Source organism: Macaca fascicularis, chromosome 14 (assembly GCF_037993035.2).
Source record: "Macaca fascicularis isolate 582-1 chromosome 14, T2T-MFA8v1.1".
Lineage (NCBI taxonomy): Eukaryota > Metazoa > Chordata > Mammalia > Primates > Cercopithecidae > Macaca > Macaca fascicularis.
The window spans coordinates 50,596,053-50,623,511 of record NC_088388.1 but is presented as its reverse complement, the minus strand read 5'-3'; the positions used below and the strand labels follow the sequence as shown (position 1 = coordinate 50,623,511).

The window sequence follows — 27,459 nt, the reverse complement described above, 5'->3', positions numbered from 1 at the left end:
TATGGATTTTATCTCCGTGACCCTCACAACCCAATGAGACAGGACAGCAGTATAGCTTATTATTATTCACACTTGATAAATGTTTAAATATAATTAAGTTCCATAAATATAAACCAGCTGCATCGTTAGTGTGTCAGGTCCAGTGCCTTGCAGATAGTTTAGCATGTAGCATGGTGGCATGTAGGGACGACAAGACAGACACAAGATCTGTCCTGCCTTGTCTAGGGGGTGAAACAGACAATTGAAAGTTGTTAAACAATTGAGACCAGTGTAGATCAGGGGAAAGACAGAGTGCTACAGACATGTGGGGCACATGGGACATAAACTTGTTGAGGAGTCACAGAGGACTCCTTCAGAAGAGACATTAGGTCAAGACTTCAAGGTTGTGTAGAAGTCAGCAAGGTAAAGAGGAAGTGAGAGAGAGAGGGACCAGCATGTGCAAAGCCTGGGAGGCTGGAAGTCACAGTAGCAGGACTGAAATAACTCAGGGCTGGGACAATGATTGGAAATAATGGGGGGATGAGCAGGCCAGGAAACTGAGGCTCAGAGAGGACACGTGTCATATGTAAGGGCACACAGCTATCAAGAGGAGAGAGTGGGAGGAGGGCACAGGTGATGGCTCCTAATCAGGTGTTCTTGTGGCTTATATGATCATAATGACTCTCATACATATACTGGCAATACAGATATACACATATACCATTTTTAGAGGTTAAAAAATAAGTCATTCATGAGTTAATGAAAGATCAGAGAGTGTTAATAATGTCTTCTCTCAATTAGAGGGCATCTACAATGCTGGAGTTTGACAGTTAACAAGATGGGGCTCTGAGTCATCAAAGAGAAGGCAGCTGTCAGATGTACACATTGGCTCATAGGAGTGGAAACAGTTACCTGGAACTAAATTCATGTTCCTTGGCCTTCTGAAACCAAAATAACAACAAGTTCCATTAGGGTTCTGGACAGACTGCGGAGGTGCTGAGAGCACAGACTTTGGAATCAGGCACTGGACTGAAATCTGGCACTGTCGTTGACCAGGTGCAAAAACCTCTTTGAGTCTCAGTTTCCCCTCCTCTGTAAGATGAGGGTAATAAATAACATTTTACTAAATACTAGTTAGATATCATATGTGCAAGTTCTTGATATGTGCCTGCTATGCAGAAGGTACTCAAGAGATAGTTTGTTTCATAGTGTGCTTGGAACTATGCTACATTAAAAATAATTTGTTAGAATAGTCAAGTCTCTTCTTTACCCTCAAACCCTTCTACCAATTGAGAGAAGACCACAGCCTGGAGAAATGAATGTAATAAAGTGTTGACAGTGCCATAATCCATGCCCATGTCACAAATTACTCTCAGTATTAGCTTCAAGGTGGGTTGGTGGGTCTCATTTTGCCTCCCCCAGGAACCCTGGGGTTATACCATAGGATTTACTCTCTTACTGTATTATACTGAACAGTTTAATTAACAGAAAATGATATACAACACATGTCAGAAAATGATACGGAACACCAAATATTAAGTGAATAGGATGAAGAGTGAAAAATGGAGATTTCTGAGTAATGTTGATCTGAAAACTTTTTCTGCTGCTGCAGCTTGGAGCAGAGGACTAATGCATGGAGACAGGAGAGAACACAGAGAAGCTCAGAGGAAAAGGGGGCATTTCCACTGCAGGTGGGCACAGGAGGCATTTTGCGGAGCCCATTGAAGGAGCAAAAACCTTCTCAATGTTTCTGGTATTACATAGATGGGTCAGTGGCAAGTTAGAAACATTTTTTTTTTTTTTTTTTTTTTTTTTTTGAGACGGAGTCTCTTTCTGTCGCCCAGGCTGGAGTGCAGTGGCCGGATCTCAACTCATTGCAAGCTCCGCCTCCCGGGTTCACGCCATTCTCCTGCCTCAGCCTCCCGAGTAGCTGGGACTACAGGCGCCCGCCACCTCGCCCGGCTAGTTTTTTGTATTTTTTTAGTAGAGACGGGGTTTCACTGTGTTAGCCAGGATGGTCTTGATTTCCTGACCTCGTGATCCGCCCATCTTGCAAGCTGCTCAGCACCAAACACTGGGGCAGGGTTTACACTTAAAATGTGAACTTGGAGTGGTTAGGGTTGGAGAGACGAAGAATTGCCTGCCACTTACATAAAACCACCGATGCACAGTAGGGCCTATGCTGACGCAGCTCAGCGTGGTATTCAGAAGCAGATCAGAAGCAGAGCAATGAAAACATTGAAAAATGTGAACAAGATTAGAGTAGTCACATTTCCTTTAGTAGCATTTGACTGGGTCTTCACAAGAGCCTTGGTGCGGAGGGATGGGAAGTGAATAGCCTAACTATGCTGTAAATTATTTATAGCTTGTTACATAAATAATTATGGTTTAATTAGCTGTTTATTAAACAGTTTATAGTTCACTGCATAGCAGAGGTTAAGTCATTCTAAAGTCATCTAAAGTGTTGTTTTTATAAAGCCCTCGCTGAGAGAGTCTTCCTGTTGGGTTATAGAGAATGGGCTAGATAGACCTAGATGACATCTGGTCGCAAGAGTTCTTGGGGGACCTGGGAAGTATTTTGTTTACTCAGAATAAAACCCAAAGTGCTTACAATGGCTTCCATGGCTTTATGTGATCTGGCCTAACCCCTTCTCTGAGCTCCCCTCCTACTAATATTTCTGTTGTTCACTCTACTCTAGCCACACTTATCTCCATACTGTGTCTCAAACAAAGCAGGCATCCTCCCTCCCAAGGCCTTTGTGCTAGTCTCTGACCGCCTGCAATGCTCAGTACCCACATTTCAGCTAATTCTTTCACCTCCTTGAAGTGTTTGCTCAATCTTAGCTTCTCAATAAGCCCTGCTCTGACCACTTATTTAAAGTGACAGTTACTTCCCTGCTTTCCACAAGACAATTGTGGTACCCCTTATTGTACCATTACTTGTTAATAGAAATCATCTGCTTTTAACATACTGTATTCATTTTTATTTATTATATTTATTATTGTTGTCTGTTTTCCCCTGCTATGATGTGCTCTCCACAGGGACTGAGATGTTGGTTTGTTTGCTTACTAATAAATCCTAAGTAGCTAGAACAGTTCCTGGCACCTATTTGACTCTAAGTAAATATTGTTGAATGAATGAAACTTGTGAGAATATTCAGGGTGAGACTTGTGACAGTATGTCGGCCATGCACTCTGTATGGATGCTGGGAGTGCCTGGAAGTTTTTAGAATGAAGTTCTATGAGAGGACAGTCCAGTAAGAGGGACTGGACTTCTTGAAAAGAAGAGATGGTAGGTCTATTAGATTCACCATGTCACAAACTGAACCTATCATTGTGTCTTCCAAATTTATTTCTCCTATCCATTCAGCTGCTCAAGTAAAAAATCTGGGTCTCATCTCTTCACTCTCTCTCATTCATCATCTATATGAATCAGTGTCCAAGTCTCACTGATTTTATCTTCTTAATCATTCTTGAAGGATTTTTGCCCAACATCACTTCTGTCATCAGAGCTGAGAGTTCCTACTCACACTTGAAAGTCATTTTGAATGAATATAAAATCCTTGGCTCACATTTTATTTCCTTGAGTACTTTAAATATGCAACTCTACTTTTTCTGGTATAAAGTATTTCTCTCAGAATCTGATGATAGCGCAATTTTCTGTCTCTTATGGGTAACATGCACTTATTTTTAGATGCACAAACAATTTCTTCCCTCCCTGCCTCCCTGCCTTCCTTCTCATTCTTTTCTCTTGTGCAATAATCTTACTATCTTACTAGAGTATGTCTTGCGTGTTTGCTTTCATGTATGTAGTATGTTCTTTCAAAGTGTAGTTTTAATTCCCCTCCTACACGTGAAAGTTTTCTGATTTACAGTTTTAGTATTTACCATGTTTCTGTGCTTTGAATTCATTCCTTAGGAACTTACATTGTGTGTTTGTTGGATCTTCTTACCTAACTTTAATGTTTGTTGTTTTCTCTCAAATTCTTTTTTTTTTGGGGATTTTGGGATGGAGTCTTGCTCTGTCGCCCAGGCTGGAGTGAGTGCAGTGGTGAGATCTTGGCTCACTGCAACCTCTGCTTCCTGGGTTCAAGAGATTCCCCTGCCTCAGCCTCCCAAGTAGCTGGGACTACAGGCACCTGCCACCATGCTTGGCTAATTTTTTGTATTTTAGTAGAGACGGGGTTTCGCTTTCTTCATTTTTTTATTTTCAAAGTTTTCTTCATTTTTGCATTTGATTTTTAAAGGCATTATCTTATGTGTTTCTTCTTTAGTCTTTGTTTCTAAAATGAGTTTCCTCTCTTTAATTCCTTCCCGAGTTAGGACATTTCCTTTCTGAGAATGTATGTTTCTTGTTCCTGTCTTTTATAATTTCCTCAAAATTTTAAGCTTATTTTGTTATAGTTTTATCTGTTTTAAGAGTACATTTTTTTTCTGACATTTTCTCATTGTAGAGATATTATTCCACTCTTTATTCTCTTTTTGAAATAACTATATATGGGATGAGACTACAATAATTTTCTGTTGCTCATTTTTAAGTGAAATTAGTTTTCATGGACCTTTAGAAGAAGGCAGGGTTCAGGAAACCTATTCTAACTTTATAGAACTCCACCTTCTTTTAGTATAGGGTCCAAAAATATGATGACCTGCTCTCTGAGTGTTCCTAGCTCTGCTTTCTTCCCTCACATTGATTTGAATATCTCGTTCCTGTGCCTCTGTTGTCCCTGTCGCACTGAATTTGGATTCCACTCCCAGGAGTTTCTCCCTAATGTGGTGCTTTGTTGTCGAAGAGATTCCTGGTGGGTCAGTATTGAGAGTTCATAAAACACCCTGTACTCAGCTATATCGGAAAGGCAAATCCCCTTCTAGTTTCAGCTACTGTTCTCAAATTACTATACTGTGCTTTCCAGTAAATACTCAGAGCTATTTTGGGTTCTCTTTTCTCATGTTCATCAGATGCCACCTTATTGCTTCTTTCTTCATCTTCTCATAAGATAATACGATATGGTTTGACTGTGTCCCTACCCAAATCTCATCTTGACTTATAGCTCCCATAATTCCCATGTGTTGTGGGAGGGACCAGGTGGGAGGTAATTGAATCATGGTCGTAGTTTCCCCCATACTGTTCTCATGGTAGTGAATAAGTCTCATGACAGCTGATGATTGTATAATGCCTGCCACCAGTTCAGATGTGCCTTTTGCCTTCCACTATGATTGTGAGGGCTCCCTATCCATGTGGAACTGTGAGTCCATTAAACCTCTTTTTCTTTATAAATTACCCAGTCTTGGATATGTCTGTATCAGCAGCATGAAAACAGTCTAATAGAAGATACTGAGCAGGTCTTACGGCTGTTGGTGGGTTGTCCCCATTTGCTAGTATTTCAAAGTTTGTGGGGATAACTTATCATCTAGTTTCATTATAAATATTATCCATGAGGCAGAGGTTGTCATATAGTTGCTCTGTCAGTTTTCATGTGGGGGTTTGAAGAGACTGGAAAAATATGCACCGCCACTGCCATCTTTCCAGAATTTTCTTCATGTTTTTGACTTTAAGATAAAAAAGATTTGATGATACAGCGGCTTTATTAGAACTGCTCTAATAGAGACTAACACGTAGAGTATTACCCATCAGGTAAAAAGACCAGGAGTTAGTTATTACTATCTTTCACTATTTGCTGTTGAGGAAACTGAAGCACTGAGCAGTTATGTTAACTTGCCCAAAGTTACATAGTTAGCAAGTCGCAGAGCTGGAATTTGAATCCAGGCAACCCAGCTGTAGAGTTTATGCTCTGGTGGGAGCAGTGGTAACCAACAGAAGTCTCCACGATGCCTAGAAGACCCAGCGGCATGTCTGGTGGTGGTACCCTGGTAACTAGGAGAGGTAGCAGTAAGAGAAGAAATGGTGATTGTAACAGTCTGAGATGTCCTGTGGAGTCCAGAGAGCATGACATTCACTGGAAGGAATGGCAGCCATGCTGGGTGGACGTGAGATGGCATGGCAGCTGGGGTCATGCCTAGTGTAAGGCTGCTAAGGAATAAACGGTGTCAGAATCATTCAGTTCCACGTTGTGGTTGCTGAACCAGTCTTTTCCCAGGGGGAGTGGGGGAACATATGTGAGATGAACTCTGGGGACTCTTAGATGCACTTGAGCGAGCCTCATGACCCATCATGATGGGAAGAGAGTGAAGTTGGGCTGTCTGTCTCTTCTGCTAGACTGTGTAAGCTTCCTGGGGGCAGGGATCACCAGAAGAAGGCCTGAAACATTGTCGGTGTCAATAGTGTTTCACTGAATTAAGTTGACCAGGGATTGCCTGAGAGATACTGCTTAATGTTTTAAACCTTGTTGAACTGGTTGAGAATATCCTATGTTTGTTCCTGGTGTCGTGTTGGGACAGACACTCCTCAAGAGCTTGAGAATATATGCCCACAACTCACCAGAGCACTGTTTGCTTTACATTCAGGCCAGGCTCTGAGAATTGGGATAACAGTTGCTAAGGGTCCAAGCTCTACCCAACCAGAGCATTGCTTAGTGGAAGACAGGAACATTTGCAAAAATGCCTTGGATGAGAAGTTCCTCTGGTTCTAATGCTGTCAGCTTCAAGTATTTCAAAATCTTTATTATCACATTTTTTGTGGGATCTAGTTACTTGCCCAATGCTTAAACTTTTGCCACAGGGCTGGGAACTCACCTATACTTTGTCTGACATCCTAGCCAAAGACAAAATCCACACCTCCTAAAATGTAATTCCAGAGCAGAGGATGGGATGGGTTTGGGAGATTCCTATGTGCCAGTCCAGGACACTCTTGCCCAACTTGTGTAACTCCTTGCAAGTTTGGAAAATATTTTTTTCAAATAAGCTGGCTTGGCAAGGCATACAATGCTCGTCTCCCAGGCAGTCTCAGCCTTACTTGATTCAATTACATATTTATTGATACTACTGTGTGTCAGGACTTGTGCTGAGATGAATCAAACAATGCCTGCTTTTGAGGATGTCTCAAAGTCTGGTGGAGGAGAGACACAGATGGGAAGCTGAATAGTGTGGTCAGTAGCACAGTCTCTGGAGCCAGACTGCCTGCATGGAGTTCTGGCTCTCTTAAGTCATGTAGCCTTTCTACACCTCTGTATTTTCACCTGTAACATGGAGCGAATAAGAGAGTAAACTGAGTAAGGTTGTTGTGAGAATAAAATAATGTATGATAAGTGCACAGCTCTTGAGGCACTGTAAAAGTTCAATAAAAGTTATTACTACTGGTGGACTTTTTTAATTTTTTATTTCACTGTGACTTCAGAACGCTTTTTGTCTAATTCCATTTTTTTTTTTTTTTTTAGCTAAACACAACAATATTATTAACACAGTAGTTCAGTTTAAATGTGAGCAACTTGGGTGCAAAGCATTCTGGGAGAAGTCAGGCTGGGTGGGGGTTCTTGAGCAGCCAACCCATTTTTTCCTTCAGCTGCTAATAGGCCAGAGCCTCTGAATGTCTTCCCTGCCCTGGACATAAGTGACATGCACCTGCTTGATGGGGCCTGGGGATTGGCCACTGAGTAGAGGTAAGGGAAGGCAGGGATTCCCGTGCTTACTAATTTGTTCTATGTTTTCTTCTCAGTATGTCTGGTTGCTGCTTGGGGAGACAGATTTGGTGCTGTTTAAACAATCTCTAGAAATAACAGTTGTTTTAAACTTTTTTTTTTTTTAAGAGAAAGGGTCCCACTTTGTCACCCAGGCTGTAGTGCAGTGACACCATCATAGCTTACTGCAGTCTTGACCTCCTGGGCTCAAGTGATCCTCCTGCCTCTGCCTCCTGAGTATCCTGAGTAGCTGGGACCACAGGGAAAAGCCACCATGCTCGGCTAATTATTATTATTATTGAGATGGAGGTATTGCTATGTTGCTCAGGTTGGTCTCAAACTCCTGGTTTCAAGGGATCCTCCCACCTCTACCTCCCAAAGTGTTGGGATTACAGGCATGAGCCACCACACCTGGCCTAAGTTCATTCTTAAAGTAAACCAGATTCTGCTTTCCCCCACTGGCACTTTGTCCTCATTTCTAGGACTGTTACCATGAAAGGCAACTCCTGCAGCTGGACAGCTCTGTGTGGGTTTGGCCTGAAAGCAGAAATGATATCTTGGCAGCTTATCATTCTTGCCCACCCTCCTCCCCAGAGCTGTAGGCAGGGTCAGGGGCTCACAGTTTCCTTTCATCTTCCTTTGCCCATAGCAGCCCCAAGTTGTTGCTTGAGCAAATGGTCCTCCCCATCTGCCTATGTTAAGGCTGCCTCATCCCTCTCTTTGCTCATCTACTTTATTATTGTGTTTTAAGTGCTGGGATACATGTGCAGGATGTGCAGGTTTGTTACATAGGTAAACATGTGCATGGTGGTTTGCTGCACCTATCAACACATTACCTAGGTGTTAAGCCCCACATGCGTTAGCTATTTATCTTGATTCTCTCCCTCCCCCCACCCCACTGACAGGCCCCAGTGTGTACTGTTTCCCTCCCTGTGTCCATGAGTTCTCATTGTTCAGCTCCTACTTATAAGTGAGAACGTGCAGTGTTCGGTTTTCTGTTCCTGTGTTAGTTTGCTGAAGATAATGGCTTCCATATCCATCTGTGTCCCTGCAAAGGACATGATCTTAACATGGTGCTCAATACATGGGATGTGCTCAATATATTCCAGTCATTATTGTATTTCTAGTTATTGTGACATGTGCAGAGGTGTTTTATATGGGGAAGGGCAGCACAGAGAACTAATATTTTTGAGCGTCCTCTTTTGTGCCATGCAGTGTGCTAGGCCCTGCACATTCATCACTTAATTTAATTCTTCCATCAACCCTGTGCAGAAACCTCTATTATTATCTGTTTTATAGATGAAGAAATTGAGGCTCAAATTGGTTAAGAAACTTACTCAAAATACAAACTTAGGTTGTTAAAAGTCAGGATACTGGTTATCCTGGTTGGGGAGTGACCAGAAGGGGCACAAGGGAGAGTTCTGGGACAATGGTAATAGTTGGGTTTCTTTATCTGGTTGCTGAATTCATGAATGTGTTGACCTTATGAAAATGTATTGAACTGTAGCTCAATATTATGATGTGTTCACTTCTATGTACGTATGTTATACTTCAATGAAAATTTCAGAAAATGGAAAAAAAGAAGCAGCAGCTTGCCTAAGGTCACACAGATTATGAGAAGCAGCGCTAGCTCTTCCTACTCTTATGCCAGTGTGCAGGCCTTGTTTGCTTGTGTCTGGATACGTCCCCCTTATGCTCAGACTCTAATACAATAGGCTACTCAGTCCCAAGGAAGCTGTGACTCAAGGCCTGTCTGTTCAGGTGGTTAAGGAAGGAGCAGGGTCATTATGAGCTGTCATGAGGGACCTCAGAGGGAGGTATGCCTGACATAGCTAGGCATTGAAGGCACAGGTCCACGAGGCTCACCTGGGATTCAGCCATTGGTGGGCTGTAGGACAGATAATGGGGGCCCAACTGGAAGACAAAGCTACTGGGAGTAGCCATGTTCCTTTCCCCTGAGAGAACAACTTCTACCCGTAGTTTGGCTGGTGACCACTTTTCCTTCCACTTCCCAGTTCTTTGAGGAAGGCTCCATTCCTGGCTCTTTAGCGAGCTTTCACCTACCATCATGGAGCTTGGGCTCTCCAGGTCTTCCCTGCATGAGGCTCATGATATAAAACCAGAGAGACAGCCAGTCTGGGCTCACAGGGTTTTTTGTTGTTTGGTTTTTTTTTTTGTTCTGTTTTGTTTTTTGTTTTTGTTCTTTTTGAGATGGAGTCTCACTGTGTCACCCAGGCTGGAGTGTAGTGGTGTGATCTCTGCTCACTGCAACCTCTGCCTCCCAGGTTCAAGTGATTCTCCTGCCTCAACCTCCCGAGTAGCTGGGATTACAGGTATGTGTCACCACACCCAGCTAATTTTTTTTTTTTTGTACTTTTAATAGAGACAGGTTTCACCATGTTGGCTAGGCTGGTCTCGAATAGTTACAGATTTAGAGAAAGTTGTAAAGGTAGTACAGAGTGTTCCCATATACTCCACACCCAGTTTCCTTCACTGCTGACGTCTTATATTACCATGGCACATTTGTCACAACTAAAGGACCAGAATTGGTCCATTGCTATGAACTGAACTCTAGACATTGCAGTTGTCCCTTGGCATCCATGAGGGATTGGTTCCAGGACTTCCCACAGTTATGAAAATGCATGGATGCTCCAGTCCCTGATATAAAATTGCCTAATACTTGCGTATAAGCTACACATATCCTCCTGTATACTTTAAATCACCTCTAGATTATTTATAATACCTAATACAATGTAAATGCTATGTAAATAGTTGTTATACTATGTTTTTTATGTGTGACATTTTTATTATCATTTTTTTGGATAATTTTAATCTGCAGTTGGTTGAAACCATATATGCAAAATCTGTAGATATGGAAAGCTAACTGTATTCAGATTTCACTAGTTTTTTTCATGAATGTCCTTTCTCTGTTTCAGGATTCCACCCAGGATATCGTATTATACTTAGTCCTCACATCTCCTTGGTCACCTCTTTTCTATGACAGTTTTTCAGTCCACCTTTGTTTATGATGACCTTGACCATTTTGAGAAGTATTAGTCAGGTGTTTTATAGAATGTCCCTCAGTTTGGGTTTGTTTGCTTCTCTCATCATGAGACTGAGGCTATGTGTCCTGGGGGAAGAATGCTACAGGATGAAGTGCACTTCTTATCATATCCTATCAGGGGTACATGCTAGCAACATGCCTTATCCTTGGTGAGGTTAAACTTGATCACTTGGTTAAAATAGTGACTGCCAGGTTTCTCCACTGTAAAATTTCTTTATTTCTCCCTTTTCTATACTCTTTTCTTTGGAAATGATTCACTAAATGTACCCACGCTCAAGCTCCTCCACCCCCAGTTTTTAATCATCAAGTTTATATGAGGTAAGTCCTGTAAACACATATATAGTCATATATTTGCGCAGATAGGTATATACAGACACACAGACAGATACGGGCATCCAGATAATATAGACAGGCACCCAGATGGATTCATAGCTACAAACACAGACGCTGGTAGGCACAAACACACAGGGCTTGAAGAAATCAATAGTTCTGTCACTCCAGTTCTCCTAGTAGCAGAGTGCTGAATCGATTAGGAGTTTAATTAACACAGCTTCTGAAATCTCACTTTCTTTTTAATTCTTACATAGCTTTAAAAACAAGAACTAAGTATACACCTCCTGTGTGCATTGGGGTGGAGGGCTTGACAGAAATGTGAGTTGTGGGTCTGAACAGGCCTCCCAGGGCCTTGTTCTCCTTTCCTACCTCTACCACAGATTTGGGGTTGTGTTCGTTCTTTCCCTTCCAGGCCAGAGGTAAGGGGTATGAGTGTCTCCATTCAGAGGATGCCAGAGCTTTTCCTCGGGGAGCAGCCCCAACACACAGGTTTCCTTGGAGCCAGGTGGTGGTGCCAGGTGCCGTGATTTGGCTGTTTTCCAATCCTACCCATCCCCACCTCCCCTGCCCTGCCACCCTCCAGTATATTCTCAGAGCTCTCAATGCAAATGGCCAACCCCTAATCTGGCACTGAAGGCTTCTCACAATCAGGGCCTTGGTGTACCTTTCTGGCTTTCCTTATCATGGTTCCCTCTCTTCCAGAATGTACAACTCTAGAGCAGGGGACTTACTTATTGTCCCTTCGACTACCCCACCCTGGAATATGCTCTCACTGTCTTGACAAGTACAAACCCTACCCAGGGTATGACCACCTCCTCCAGGCACCTGCCCCTGATCTCCAGTGGAAAGGGGGAGTTCTCTTCTTGGAATTCCAAGCAGACCTTTACTCTAAGAAGAACACCAACTCAACTATGTTTAGTTATTTGTGCACTTGTGTCTTAGAAAATGTTCTTTTAGTTACAAGCAATAGAAATTAACTATTGGACTTGTCTGTCCACTCCCCAAGTGATCCTAGAGGTTCTCATTGAACAACTGAAGTTGCCATTGTTAACATGTCCCATGTACAATAATTCGTGTCTGTATGACCCTTGGTTCTACGTTCCACAATTTGGGGAAAGGAATTGGATTAGTGCAGCTTGGTTCAGAAGCCCACCCCTGGATCAAGCACCAATTGTTTCCAGGGGCATTTTAACACAGTCCAGACGTGGCCACAGATGGCCAGGGATCACCCCTGTGTTTGGGAGGAGGGGACTTTAGCAAAGAAGAGGGAAAAGCTGCAGCCTTGGTAGCCATCCCAAGAGGTAGCTAATGAAACTTGTCTTTATGATTGACAGAAGAGAGAGAAAAAGATGCTGGAAAGATAGTGTAACCGATATCCACTGCAAAGTGCTTATGCAGTGAATGAGTCAGTGTGCAAGTGACTTGTTCATTTGTTGCCTCTTAAAAGCCCCTAGGTCATTTTGCCTCCCATTTCTATGTCTTTAGAACACAATAACACAGTTTTTCCATCTTTAATAACTCCTTTCCCATCATGTCAATCTCAGGGCATTCTCTGGGTAGCTTGTGTGATGGAGGCATATGAAGTCTCTGCATAGGTACAGACTTATGGCAATAAATGCCTGACATTTGGCCACTCATCAATGGGCATACATTTTCTGAATAACTGATATATATATCAGACACTGGCAATAAGCCAGGCACAAGAGACTGTTCCCCATGGGACTTGGGGAGTTCAGGCACACACACCAATTGCAGTAGAATGTTATTAGTGCCCTATTGAAGGATGCAGGGGCTCTGAGGAGGAACTCATGAGCTCTGGCTGTAGTTTTTTAGAGGAGGTAACATAAGAGCCAGGTCTTGCAGGGTGAGTAGAAACTTGCCAGGTAGAGAAGAAGAAAGGAGGATTCTAATCTGAGGGAGAACTGCATGTTCAAGGCTGTAGAGGATTGTGGAAGAGAGTGGTATGTTAGGGAAATAGGGAGGTTGAATGTATCTGAGGTGTAGAGTGTGTTTGTGGCAGGGGCGCTAGGAGTTGGGGAAGATGGACAAGGGAGATGTGTGGGAAGAGAGACTGTGGCGATATCATGGAAGCTCTCTCATTTTAGCCTCAGGAGTTTTGACTTATCCAGGGAATGGTGGTCTGGTAGGGCTCAACTGAAGGATTTAAGCAGCGGAGAAACATATTTCAATATCTATGTAGAAAGTCCAAATACATTCTTGGGGGAATGTGAAGCATTGGGGCTTTTGAAAGTCAACATGGCAACATCTATTGAATTACAATTCTATTCCTGGGGATCTATGCCCTAGAATTAAGGTTCTGATGTGTCAGAACATATGCATGAGGGTATGAATGTTGCATTGTTTATAAAGGTCAGGAGCTGAACAAAAAGTGAATGCCCAGCAATGGGAAAATGGCTTAATAAGTTGTGGAATATACATAATATGGAATAGTGCTCAGACATTGGAAAGAGTGTTTTAGGATTCTGCTGGATGACTTGAAAGATTTCAAAGTTAAGTAAGAAAATTAAAATGCAGCAGGATGTGTGTATATTATGGTCATATTTACAAAACAAGCAATAGGTCAGAAAACCTTATAAATGTATATATACTTAGATAAAAGTCTGTGTAAGAATGCATGAGTGTGGAGAAAAATATGAAATGATTCTTACTAGGTTAAAGTTAGTTGGCTGAGGTTGGCAGGGGTGGGCAAATATAAGGGGATGATAATAAGATGCAGAAGATTAGAAGTTGTCTGCAATCAAAGAGTATATGAGATGTGATTCTATTTAATGTAAAATTAAATATGTTTTCATAAGGATATATTGGCAGTAGGGTGCTGTGATTTTGGATTTAATGGATTTCTCTTCTCTGTGTGTGTGTCTGTATACATAGTATACATAAACATATACGTATGTGTTTACATACATATGCATATGTATGTGTTCACATACATATGCATATATATGTATATGTTCAAATTCTCTGCAAAATGTAATAGCTATTTCCATGAAGGGAGGCAGAGGCAGAAAAATCATTGGTTATTTTTTAAACATGATTTAAAAAGCATTTCCTAAAAGAATCATATGTTCAATTTCACAATTAAACATCAGACTTGTGGTTAAAAATTACATGTAAAAGTCTGTAGTCAAATAGTTGCATATTTCAGAAAGTCCTCCTCCTTCTCATTAAATAACTGTAAACATGAAGACATGATTTTTTAACCTTGATAACAGGAGTCTGCCTTATAATTTCAACCCTACTTGATACCTTTGCTTCACCAGGCTGGCCTCATTGGTGCCCTTTATTTGCTATACTGACTCAGAATAAAAGCCAGGTCCCCATCTTGTCCAACACAGCCCTATAGGATCTACTCCCCTAACCCCCACCTCATTGCTCTCAACTCATCTTTCACCCCAGTTGACTCTTCCCATGCTACTCTGGCCTCCTTGCTATTCCTCACACATCTCAGGACACTTCTGCCTCCAGAGCCTTTGCACTTACTGATCTCTCTCCTTGGAGCAATTTGCCCTCAGATATCCACATGGCATCCTTCCTCGTGTGCTTCAAGTCTTTGCTCAAGTGTCTCTTTCTCAATGAGCCTCCTCTGATCCTCTTATTTTAAATTGCGAGGTCTACTCCCCCATCCACCCTTAACACTCTCTAGCCTTCTTTCATGTTCTCTTTTCCTTCCTAGCACTTGCTACTTGCAACATACATTGCTCATTTATTTTGAAAATTGACTGTTCTCTCACTTGAATGTAACATTCACTAGAGAAGTGATTATTTGTTTGCTGCTACAGTCTAGGTCTTAGAACAATACTTGACATGTTGTAGGTACTGATATTTTTAGATGAGTGAATGAGCTGGTGACAGGTGAAGAATGTTTGAGGCAGGTAAGATCAGCGGCAGAAAGACTAATCAGAATACTGTGTCAAGCCAAAGACAAAAGAACTTGCGCTCAGCCTTAGTCATTAGCTATGCATGTCTTCTGTTGTGAAATGATGGTGAAATTTGTTATTGTCTTTTTAGTTTAGTTTTGTTTTTAAGTTTTACTTTTAATTGACAGATAACAATTATCTTTTAACTTCTCGTAAGTTTATCTTGATTCTTTAGGCAGATCAAAAGCTTTTTGAGAGTGGAGGCTTGATATCTTCGTATCTGCTTTTCCCACAGTGCCTGGCACTTATATGAAATATAAGGGACCCAACAAATGTACGATGCTTTATCAATGATCTGATATTACTGACTTTTACTTGACTCAGTGAATTTTAGACTGCATTTTATTTGATTAAGATCTTAGAAACTAATCTACGTTCTCATGCTGTTGTACTAAATAAAGTTAATTTTATTCCATTACAAAAGTAATATATATGCTCACTATAGAAAATTTGGAAACTAGAGAAAAGTTAAAAAGATGAAAAAGACTTTAGTTATATTACCCATTAAGAGCCTTTAGCATTGTAATGTGTTTCCTTTAAATATTTTTCCTAGATGGAGCTTTCTAACGTTATTATAATAATTGTGTATTTACATTTCCATTTTTGCATACTGCATTCCCCACTTTATTAGCACACACATTTTTCTTAGCTATAAACTTTTGGAAAGCATCATTTTAAACAAATTCATACTACATAATCATAGCTATACTATAGCTCACTTAGCATAACCATTATTTGATATTTAGGCTATTGCCATTAACTTTTTTTTGAGAGATGGGATCTTGCTATATTGCCCAGGCTGGTCTTGAACTCCTGGCCTCAAGCAATACTCCTGCCTCACCCTTCCATTTCCCTCTTATTGTAAAGATCATTGGCTACTCTGTCAGACATAATTGCCTGTTGCTTATTAGTCTGGTCATCTGCCCTTAAAACTTTGTGTTTCAGACTTATCTGTAAGATGAAGAGAATGAGAAAGGACTGAGAATATCAAGATGCATGAATAGGAGAAACACTGCTAAGCATTTAATAGGTGCTTAGTAAATATCAGATGGCCTAGAATTGAGACCTTTGGAAATCATGGGGTGCTGATAATTATCGTGGTGCTGTTTCCTGGTTGCAGACTGCACCTGATGCAGGTGGACTCAGTCCAGCGCTGGATGGAAGATCTGAAGCTCATGACCGAGTGCGAGTGTATGTGTGTCCTGCAGGCGAAGCCCATCAGCCTGGAAGAGGATGCACAGGGTGACCTTATCCTGGCAGGTGGCCCTGGCCCTGGAGACCCCCTGCAGCTGCTGCTTAAACGGGGTTGGGTCATCAGCACAGAGCTGCGCAGGATCGGGCAGAAGCTGGCCCAGGACCGCTGGGCACGGGTGCATAGCATGAGCGTGCGTCTGACCTGCCATGCCCGCTCCATGGTCAGCGAGTACAGTGCTGTCAGCAGGAACTCCTCGAAGGAAATGGGCCAGGTCAGCTGCCCTGGGATAGGAGTGGGCGGGAACTGGAAGTCAGGATGCTTTAGAGAAGAGTGGGTTTGAATCATATGTTGTCTGAACCTTTTTTGCTCCAGAGGCCTTTCTCCCCTTCCAGTAAAGGAGGAAAGAAAGAGAGTAGAACCTTTACTGAGTGCCTACTATGTGGTGGACATTGTGCTAGGTGTTTTTTTAAACATGTATCTCATTTAACTTGCACAATCTGTGAGGTAGGTGCCACTACTTTGAGAAGCTGTGCAGTGGTTAAATTTATTGACTTTAATGCCAGATGGCTTGGGTTGAAATGTCAGTTCTGCTGTGTGGACCTCGGCAAGTTGCTTAACTTCTCTGTGTCCCAGTTCCTTCATCCTAAAAGGTATAATAATATAATTTATTTTATAAAGTTGTTGTGAAGACTAGATTAATTGTTACATGCAAAACACTTAAAGCAATTGATTAAAAATGTTAGTATTACCTTTATTTTATAGAGGAAACAGGAGTTCTAGGAGGCCAAATAATTTATTTAAAGTTACACAGTGAATGGTATAATAAGTAGGGTCCAATCTAAGCTTTTCTGATTCCACAGCCCATGACTTTGAATCTTCTTCTCAAAGCCCAAAGTGAACCATTAAAAATCTCCCTTGTTATTAATTCTCTCTTTCGTCATTCTCATTTCACCTTAGTGCTTTGCCCTTTGCCTCAAACTTTCTCTTCCTCAGCTTTGCAGGCATTAAAACTTCTCTTCATTCTTCAAAGCCCAGCTTAAATGCCCATTCTTTCCTGAAGCTTCCCAGCTTCCTCAGCATAAATAATTGCTCAGTTTCATATTCTTACACTCCCGAAGCAGCCTACCCGGATCTCTTTTGCCACCTGTATCACACTGTGTTATATTTTAAGTGCCTGTTCCCCAAGTCACATTACTTGATTCTTCATTTTTAATGCCCCTGAGTGCTCAGCATAGCAGTTGGTCCTCAGTTAATGCTTACTGAGTTGAATAAAATGGACTTATTTTTCTACAGATTGAGAAACTGCTAATGGAGAAATGCTCAGAGCTCTCGGCAGTCACAGAGAGGTAAATTTGGACCCTGGATCTCCCAGGGTCTGCCCGCCCGACCTCTGGCGGGAGAAGGGGCTGGTAGCTTCTCCCAGAGGGAGAACGGGAATGGGAGGCCTGGTGGTGGTTTCAGAGTTTTCTTTTTCTGACTTTTGTCAGAAATCTTAAAATATTCTCTTGAAATTTTCTGCCCCATATTCAGGCCCTAGGGATAGGGTAAAAGGCAGAGGAGAGGCCTGGGCATAGAAAGAAAGAGGATTTTCTAGGAGTTGGTAACAAGGAAAAGGTTTTCCACGGCTTTGGGAAGACCCACAGGTCCCCAAAGTCAAGGCAAGGTGAAAGCAGATACTCACACCCTTACACAGACATACACATAGACTTCAATGCCCACAGACACTCACTTTCTCATATACAGATATATAAACACATGCTTGGACCAGCACAGAAATACACTCACACCCTCTCCTCCATATTTCACACACATAAATATCCACATGTTTATACTCAGATATGTACACAAACTCAGCCTCACATGTATGCACACCCAGGTGTGTGTTGACATTTTTCTTCACCCTTCCCAGAGCCTGTATCCTGAAGATAAAACCTGAGCTCCCTGAGGTCTTTTGCTTTCCTGGGTGGAACACTGTCAGGCCACAGGGGTAAATTTGAACCTGATCGCCCTCTGTTTTTCTTGTCTGGGAAGAAAATTCTCAAGACTTTCTGCACACTCTAGGCAGCCATTTCTTAAAGGGCCACAGGCATTGCCATCCACCTTTACAGAGCTCACTAGCAATACCTGGCACTTGGCACCTCTCTTTGAAGCTTTTTGCCCCTCCATCTCCCACCCCCACATCACAGACAAGATAGACCCTGGCTGCAGTGATGGCAGATTCTGCAGGGAGAAGCCCAGAGGTATACATTTTCCACATTCTGATGGCCTTTCTTCCTGGTAATGTGGACTGGTAGTCCTCATCTCAGGCCAGCACATCTCTGCACACTAAGAGACCAGGCGGCGAGCCAGCTGTGGAATATTCTATCTCTGACTCCCAGTTGCCGATATCTTCACCACACATCAGGCTTGGAGCAGGTCCAGCTCTGGACCCTGCAACATTTCTGGGCTGACCACATGCCCCTTCCATTGGCCCACTCCATGGTTTCTTCTCTTCAGGTGCCTTCAGGTTGAGAATGAGCATGTCCTGAAGTCAATGAAAGCCTGCGTGAGTGAGACCCTGAGCATGCTGGGCCAGCACTTTGGCCAGCTGCTGGAGCTGGCCCTGACACGGGAGGTTCAGGTCAGTGCAGGCTGGGCTGCGGGGAGGGGTGCTTGTGTGGACCCTTGGAGGAAAGGAGAGAAAGAGGGGCTGAGCCAGGCTTGGGGAAGATACTGATGTGGACTTTAGTGGGAAACATCCTACTCAAACCACCAAAGTGAACTCCAGCGTTTGTGAAACAAAACTGTCAGAGCTAGGCTGAGGCTTCCCGAGCACCTAACCCAACTCTGCATTTTCCAGCTGTGAAAACTGGAGCTCAGAGTGGGGAGAAGCTTATCCAAGGTCACACAGCAAGATGGTGGCAGAGCCCAGCATCTCCCAATTACACTTTCAGTATTACTCCCACCACCCTCAATCTTCTCTGTTGAGTTAATGTTCACAGTGTACCCAATGGGTCCTTACTATCCTGAAAGAATTGAGGCACCTGCAGGGAATAAGCCAATTCTAGAAATCCTGACAACAAAGAAGAATCTAGAAAGATCATATAGTCTAACCCCTGCCTCTAGGCAGGCTTGTGCTTGATTCCAGAAAGAGGGAGGGATTTGGAGCCTGAAGCATCTACTTTCAAACTGAGGTTCACCGTGGAGCCTTGGTTAAGTTCCTGAACCTCTCTCAGCCTCTTTTTCCTCCTGTATAAATTGTTAAACCTTCTCCAGAAGAAAATTTTGAGAACTAAGCAAAGGCATATGGAAGGTGTTTAGCACATAGTGTGGGTTAAATACATGTTATTTCCCTCCCTTGCTCTTTGCTATTTTAAAAACCTCCCAGTAAAGCAGATTCCATAAGGTTTTCATTATGAAAGGTATTTATGGTTATTTATAGTTACAGAAATATTGTGTTACATATTTGCCATTCTTTTCCCACCACCAAATAAAAGCCTACCACAAATAACAAATTTCTTTCCATGTCGGCTCCTCTCCAAATTCAGCCTCTCTGCTGAGCCCAGGGTTTGCTTTCTCTCCTTCCTGAGTGTTTGGCTGGTTTGGCGCAGGCCCTTCTGGCTTGACTCACATGCTGGTCCTGCCTCATCCCCACTCCTCCCACAGGCCCCCATGTCAGGGCAGCTGGCCCTGAGTATTATCACCCCCCACCCCAACCACAGGAAGGTCCTCAAGGGCCACTCTCCATGTCTTGACAGGGACAAAGGGAAGGAAGGGCCACAGGCTGGGGTGCTGAGGCAGGCACCTGGAGCTGATGAGCCAGTGCTGACAGTCACATGCAGGGGCAGGCAGTGATCAACCATCAAGTCCAGAAGGACGCAAGGGACACAGGGACCAAAATGGGCAAAAAGGTCGAGGGAGTGACGAGCAAGAAATATTGGAGTTAGTGGTGGGGAGGGAGACCTGGAGCAACTTCTGAGCAGGGGTACAGGTGCTGGCTGTTGCTTTTTATGCCATTTTTATGCCCACTTTCCTGGAAGTGCCAGGTTCAATTAAAAGAGCTGAAAAGGGCCGGGCGCGGTGGCTCACGCCTGTAATCCCAGCACTTTGGGAGGCTGAGGTGGGCAGATCACAAGGTCAGGAGTCAAGACCATCCTGGCTAACATGGTGAAGCCCCCTCTCTACTGAAAATACAAAAAACATTAGCCGGGCATGGTGGCGGGCACCTGTAGTCCCAGCTACTCAGGAGGCTGAGGCAGGAGAATTGTGTGAACCCGGGAGGCGGGGGAGGCGGAGCTTGTAGCGAGCCGAGATCATACCACTGTACTCCAGCCTGGGTGACAAAGGGAGACTCATCTCAAAAAACAAACAAACAAACAAACAAACAAACAAAAAACCAAAAAACAAACAGACAAACAAACTAACAAAAAGGGCTGAAAAGGCGGTGTTAAGCTGAACTGTGAATGAAAGCCAGCTGGGTTTGGAACTAGTCATCAGTGTTTTCTATGAGGCAGCAAAGAGGCAGGATACCTTTGATGCTATAGGTCAGAAGAGCCTGGGAAAAGCTCCCTGGACTTGCTTGGAGCCTACTTCCCTGGCCTTTGGGCTGTATAGTTGGATCCATTCTGCTATTCCTTCATTCTGACCATATTCAGGGTGAAATTCCTGATCTGGTGCTTCTACTTCCCCAGCTGTCCCCTGCTCTAATGCCAGGTCTGACCACCTGGTTCATTGATGCCTGGCCTGGAAGCTGAGCAGACCAGCTCCTGCTTTGTTAGAATGGGTTCTTTATTGGTCTTCCACCCCGGTAGGAGTAGGGGAGTGGGGTGTGTGGCCACAGAGTGTTGTCCTCCATTCATCTGCATATTAGTTTTCTTTCTGATAACCCCCTTTCCTGGTGCTTTCCCCCTTCCCTGCCAGCGTGTCCCATGTCCCTCTTAAGGGCTGAGTCTACCATGCTCATAATATATTTTCGGCTGATCTTTGGCTTCTTTTTACATTAGAAATTTTCCATACAGGACAGCAGTGACATCAGGAAATATATTGGCTGAAGACAGGGTAATTTGTGTTCAGTGTTGTAAGCATGTGTTTCTTAAACTAGTGACTCAAATATTGTTCCTTAGGATGTTAGTAATTATACCAGGATCTTACATTTGTACTGTCTTGATGTAAATGAAATCAAATCTATTTCTTTACATCAAAATTTGTCTTATGATGTGCCATTCTGCTTTGCAAATCTTCCAGAAGGTCCTCATGCACTTATAGTATTTCTTGTCTGACCTGCAGCTTCCATAGGCAGGGATTTTGGTTTGTTTTGCTCATTCATATATCTCTAATGACTAGAACAGTATCTGTTATAGAATGTTAAGCAATATATTCCCAACTTTCAGGGTCACAGATTTAAAAAATATTATTAAAGCATCTATTTACTTCTTCTGAGATGCGGGTGTTTTAGGAAATGCAATTCAGGAAACATTCTTTTAGCACTAAGAAGTCATGTGGGCTCGAGCAGAGGAACAAATCTCCCCACCCCCTTCACCCCAGACTTAAGGGCTCTTTGTACCCCTTCAATTATGGTTGGGAAAGACTGGTACAAATTGAGAAGTCCTGAAGGAACCTCCCACTGTTGTACAGACATCCTGGACGACAGCTACAGAAGGAAACCCAGCCCCCCACACACTGGAATGAGGCCCTCCTTGCTGAGATGAACAAAGTATGAAAATTGAAGCGATTGTATCAACCTAAGAATCTGGGACTTTTGATTATTCCTAGAGGAAAAGAATTTAAGGTTTTTCTTTTACTTTATTTTTTCCCAGGGAACTTTAAAACTTTAAAATAGGAGCATATTAAAATTTTGGAAATATTTATGTTTGTCATCTGACAAGTGTGTTTGGATTATCTTAGTATTGCCATTTAATCTCATTGCAGCTTCTACTTACCTACATTGGGCAACATGGCTGAGCAAAATCTGCTCAGTGGGAGAGTGGGAAATATAATAGGAAGCAAATTTCAATCCTTTTGCTTTTGGAATAATCCAAAGTCCCAAATTCTTAGGTTAGTACAATCTCTTCAATTTTTATACTCTGTTCATCTCAGCCAGGAGGACCTCATTCCGGTGTGTGGGGAGTTGAGTTTCCTTCAGTAGCTGTAGTCCAGGCTGTGTCTTCAATAATGGGTGGGGTTCCTTCAGGACTTCTCAATTTGTACTAGTCTTTCCCAACCATAATTAAAAGGGTTCAAAAAGCCCTTAATACTGGATACATAATACTATCACAGCACTACACATATATTCTCAGAAAGTTAAAATAAGCCAATCCTCAATTTCTATAGAACTCCAGGAACTTCAGGCAACCTGCTGTCCCAGGATGCCATCCTTAGGGTTGCCAAAGGCCTTAACAGATACATGTTCATCTGTAGCCAATTAAAAAAAAAAAGGATGAGTGACTGAGATGGTCTGGCTGGCAGCCTTGGTAGGATGTCAGTCAGTTTATTTCAGTTGTCTATAGTCTATAAAGATTTGTGAACATACACCCACTGGGGGAAAAAAGTCCACCACAGGTTAATTGTGGTACTATGTTTACCATATATGGGGAGAAAGAATGCCTCCTTTCTCATTGATGGGCATTTGAACCGTTTCCCTTTTCCTGCAAAGTCAGGCATTTGCAGCTTCTTTACTAGGACTTGCTTGATTTGCATTCTTTCCCATTCAGCATATTCAAAACATCTTAATTTCTAGCTCCCTGAAAACACTGTTTCTGCCACTCCAGCATGCATTGATTTGGGCTTCCTGAAGTGACAGACCAGTAGTCTTCAAACCATTTCAAATGCACCGCATCCCCCAGGTTCCCAAAGATTTCCCAGGAGAAATGCAAGCACATATAGTTTTAAGGAAATCTTATTTCCAGATCTTCAATTTTCATTTGTTTTCTTCCTTAAAAATGATCTTCCCAATAATATACTGAGTTTTTTATAGGCTTTCTATTATTTTCCAAAAGGCATACTCTTCACCCATCCCAAATTTTACAGTACATTGCCTTGCCATGCAAAAATCTTGGTATGGGAGTGGAGAATCAAGCAAAGAAAAAGCCTTCATTCATGAACCATTAAGACCCTTAGGCTTCCATTAACTATTTCCATGCTTTATACATATTTATGTTGAATGTGCCATTAGAAATTGTGTATTTTGGCCGGGTGTGGTGACTCATGCCTGTAATCCCAGCATTTTGGGAGGCCTGAGGTTGGCAGTTCGAGACCAGCCTGACCAACATAAAGAAACCCTGTCTCTACTAAAAATATAAAAAAATTAGCCAGGCATAGTGGCATATGCTTGTAATCCTAGCTACTTGGGAGGCTGAGGCAGGAGAATTGGTTGAACTCGGGAGGCGGAGGTTGCCACAAGCCGAGATTGTGCCATTGCACTCCAGCCTGGGCAACAAGAGCAAAACACCGTCTCAAAAAAAAAAAAAAAAAAAATTGTGTATTTTTCCCAGTGTGAGCAGTTTCTCAATTCAGATATATTGTGTGTGTGTGTGTGTGTGTGTGTGTGTGTGTGTGTGTGTGTGTGTGTATGTGTGTGGTTGGAGGGATGATTATAAAAGTTTTCAATTTATTTTATCCCTTCCATCCATTTATTCTCAAATAGTGCATGGTTCTTGAGGGACATTCTCCTTAAACCAAAGCAAAGAGAGCACTGGTAGGATACATCAAACACTAAACATTGCTTTTTTAGGACACATTTAAATGCAAGCAATTTCTCTCAGCTATTTTTCACACTCATCCCTAGGATGTGACATTAGCTGGAAAAAAAGTATCTTTGAAGAGCCAAAGACTAAAAGTTAATGACACTGATTCTTTTAAATGTAACTGTAATATGCTTTTGAGAACCACCAAGATTTTCAAGGTATATTGGATAAAATACAGATATAAGTTCTACATTTAAAAAAAATTTTGGTGCACAGTATTTAACAATTAAAGTCTTTTTGCCAAAATATTTTCTGAAATATTTATACTACTTTTTATTGCCTGTTAAGAAAAGAAAAAATTAATTGCTAGCAGTTATGCTAATTAGATGTAAGCAGTATATACCTTTCTTTTTCTTTAAATACATAGAAAAATTTGATGGTGAGAGCTACTAAAATTAATTGAATTATATATGCTTTTAAAATTCTCAGTTCTTATTTAATTATTCCCTAAAGACACCAAAGTTTAATACATATGTGCCTATTTACTAAAGGAATACTGTGCTTTTTAAATCATATTCTTAGATTTGTTATTAACTTAGAATGTTTGCTATATATTACTTTGCATTATTACAAATTCAGTAAATTATTTTATCTTGGCTTTATAATGTATACAAATAAATCAAATTTTATTTTAGGTCTAATTTATTTTAATATTTACAGTTTTGGGATTTTTTTTCCTGTAGAGAATGATCTTCATAATTATTTGTCAGTAGGTTTTTGCATTTCTTGAAATACATATAGAAATTTTGTTTTGTTTTGTTTTGTTTGAGACAGAGTCTTGCTCTGTCACCGAGCTGGAGTGCAGTGGCGGAATCTCGGCTTACTGCAACCTCTGCCTCTTAGGTTCAAGCAATTCCCCTGTCTCAGCCTCCCAGGTAGCTGGGACTACAGGGCACACCACCACATGTAGCTAATTTTTGTATTTTTAGTAGAGATGGGGTTTCACCATGTTGGCCAGGGTGGTCTTGATCTTTAGACCTCGTGAACCACCTGCCTCGGCCTCCCCAAGTGCTGGGATTACTGGCATGAACCACCACACCTGGCGAAACATTTCTTAAATAGAAATGAAGTCAGGTCTTTATTGAGAAAAAGTTAACTCTGACTTGGCTGATTGGGTTGACTAAAAGGACTGTCTTTGCCAATTAGGTTATAGGGTGGGTATTTTTCATAAATTAAGTAAGTAAAAGCTGGAGCTTCAAGCTTTCAACAAAACATATTTGAAGAACAAAAATATTTTATTAAAAATTGTATTGACAATGAAATAAATAATACTTTGATTTTCCCAATCCTTTCCGAATAATTCAGGTGACTCAAGGTGCTCTTAAGTGAAAAAGTAATGGTTGTAATTAATAGTTATTTGATAAGTCTTGGAAAAGTACTTTTGGAATTTTTCCCAGAAATTGAGAAAGTAAATGAACACCTCTAATGATTGGGTAACAAATGCTTTTGCAAGTCAAATCTTTTCCAATTCTTTGCTTTTGTCAATTTAGAAGAAGATCAATTTAGAGGAGTTATCAGCTGCCAGATTATTAAAGATAGTGTTTGATGAAAGATTGCTATGTGATTACATAAGTTAGAAGGTGACTCAAGGGATAAAACACTGTAGTACACAAACTCCTCTCATTTCCCTCTATTGATTTATGTGAACAAGATTTTTTGGAGTTTACATCTAAAAATATAGCATTAAGTCAATATTCAATCATTGATACATAAATGAATTATCCTAAAAATGATAAAAAGCCTCATTCATCTCATTTAGAGATATATTTATTTTAAAAATAAAATTTTTATAACTTACAGTTATTTATCAAGACTTATAATATATTTATTCCATTTGACCAATTGGGCTGATAATAATCCTCAACCAAGAAAAGATTTTTTTTTTTTAACAAGGAGCTTGATAGTAACAGGAAATAACATTTCAAATTTTAATGATAAGTGTGATAAGGGTGATCAATAAAACACTTTAAAACTTAAATATATTACATTAAATTCTGAAGGAAAATTGAAATGGGAATACAAATTTAATGAAAGATGCAGAATGTTAAAAAAGAGATTATTCATGTATTTTTAAGTGAATGATGATGGTATCAAGTTGTTTTGGTATTTAGAATCTATTGAACACATTTGAAAGAGTGATGTAATAATTTTTTTTACATCAACATTGCAATTTTCTGGAAATCACATTCTTTCCAACTTTGTTTTTTAAACTTATGATAAAAAAATTTAGCTGTCAAATTAAAAATGTGCAAGGGGTCATATATTTTTCAAAATGTTTTTAGGGTGAAATGAGAAAATATTATTTTGACATAAGATATGCAAGTGCTTCTCTTCTAGTTCTGTATCATGAGGGCTATTGTCTCCTCCTCTTACAAGAGGCTTGCTTAAACTTTATGATCCCTATCTGCTGGAAGGAGTTTCCATTTGGTTTCCACATTTGCTGCATTTGAACATCATCCTCAGCAGATACCTGAACTGAGGCCACTCTTGATGTTCCCGAATTCTGAGTACATGAAGGTCACTACCTCTGCCAGGGGCTTCTCAGAATAGCATCTTCCTATAGATTTTGAATATATCAGTTTTTAATAGTATTTCTCTCTGCTACTTTTTTTTTTTGTTTTTTGTTTTTTTGTTTTTGTTTTTTTTTTGCAGTAATGAACTCTGCCCCCAGTGTTCTCTTTCCCTCTGTTAATCCTCCATTCCCTTTAGAGAGACTCATTTGAATTTCTAACTATTTACTCTCCTTCTCATGTGGGTGTCTTTCCTTTTCTAACTGATAGAGTGAATGCAGCATCCGGATCTGAGCTACTTTTCTGGTTTTACTTCCCTTCACTTTCTGACACATTCTTTTGTTTTTCCAACAACCTAATCTAGATGTTGGTATTTCCCTGATTGAGAGAAAGGAAATCAATTAAGTTTTGGGTCTGTCAAAATATTTTATTTCTAAGATATCTTATCCACATTTGTGTTCCTAAATTGGATATTCCCACTTAGGAGGTACTTTCACATCTGACCAACAGCTCATCTAAACCTAGATGTAATTATTATTTTGTCTACCTTCTCTTCAGTACATCCAATCTTTCTGTGCCTTCCCTCAGAGTCCTAATTCATGCATTTCTCCAGCATGTTCTGTTAAGACAAAGGAAATACTGCATCCTCACTTCCAAAAACTTTCCCCTGAGATGGTTTATCCAGTAATCTTTCGAATAGTTCACGTTGAGCTCTGTGGTCTTTTCCTGTGTTCCGAACTCTATTATTAAAGTATTTTTTAAAAACCCAACAGCGATTACTTTTATTATATCTCACAATTTTAAGGGTCAGTAATTTGGACAGGGCTTGGCTAAGTGATTCTTCCATTCTGTGCAGCAACAACAGATGTGGTATTCAGCTGGCAGATGGCTTGAAGAGTACTAGATAGTGGTATTCACTCACACATATGGTGCCATGGAGGGGATGGCTGGAAGGCTGGCCTCAGCTGAGAGTATTGATAAGGATCTTACACATGGCTTTTCTAGCATCACATTCTCAGTTATCAAACTTCTGATATGGAAGCTCAGGGCTCCCAAAACAGTGTTCCAAGTTCCAAGATGCCTGGATGGAAGCTTCAAGGCTTTTTATGAAGTGGCCTTGGAAGTCTTAGGACATTACTTCTGCCAAA

General features: G+C 41.3%; 1 protein-coding gene across 3 annotated transcripts in view; it reads left to right on the top strand.

Moving 5' to 3' along the window:
- The window catches only part of INSC (INSC spindle orientation adaptor protein), a 132,395-nt gene that overhangs the window by 49,276 nt on the left and 55,660 nt on the right, over window positions 1–27,459 (top strand). For all 3 annotated transcript variants that reach the window (XM_045371540.2, XM_005578537.4, XM_005578538.4), the window contains exons 3-5: window positions 16,006–16,351; window positions 17,374–17,426; window positions 18,577–18,700. In XM_045371540.2, the coding sequence (XP_045227475.2) occupies window positions 16,006–16,351; window positions 17,374–17,426; window positions 18,577–18,700 (523 nt within the window). The remainder of the gene's footprint in view (window positions 1–16,005; window positions 16,352–17,373; window positions 17,427–18,576; window positions 18,701–27,459) is intronic.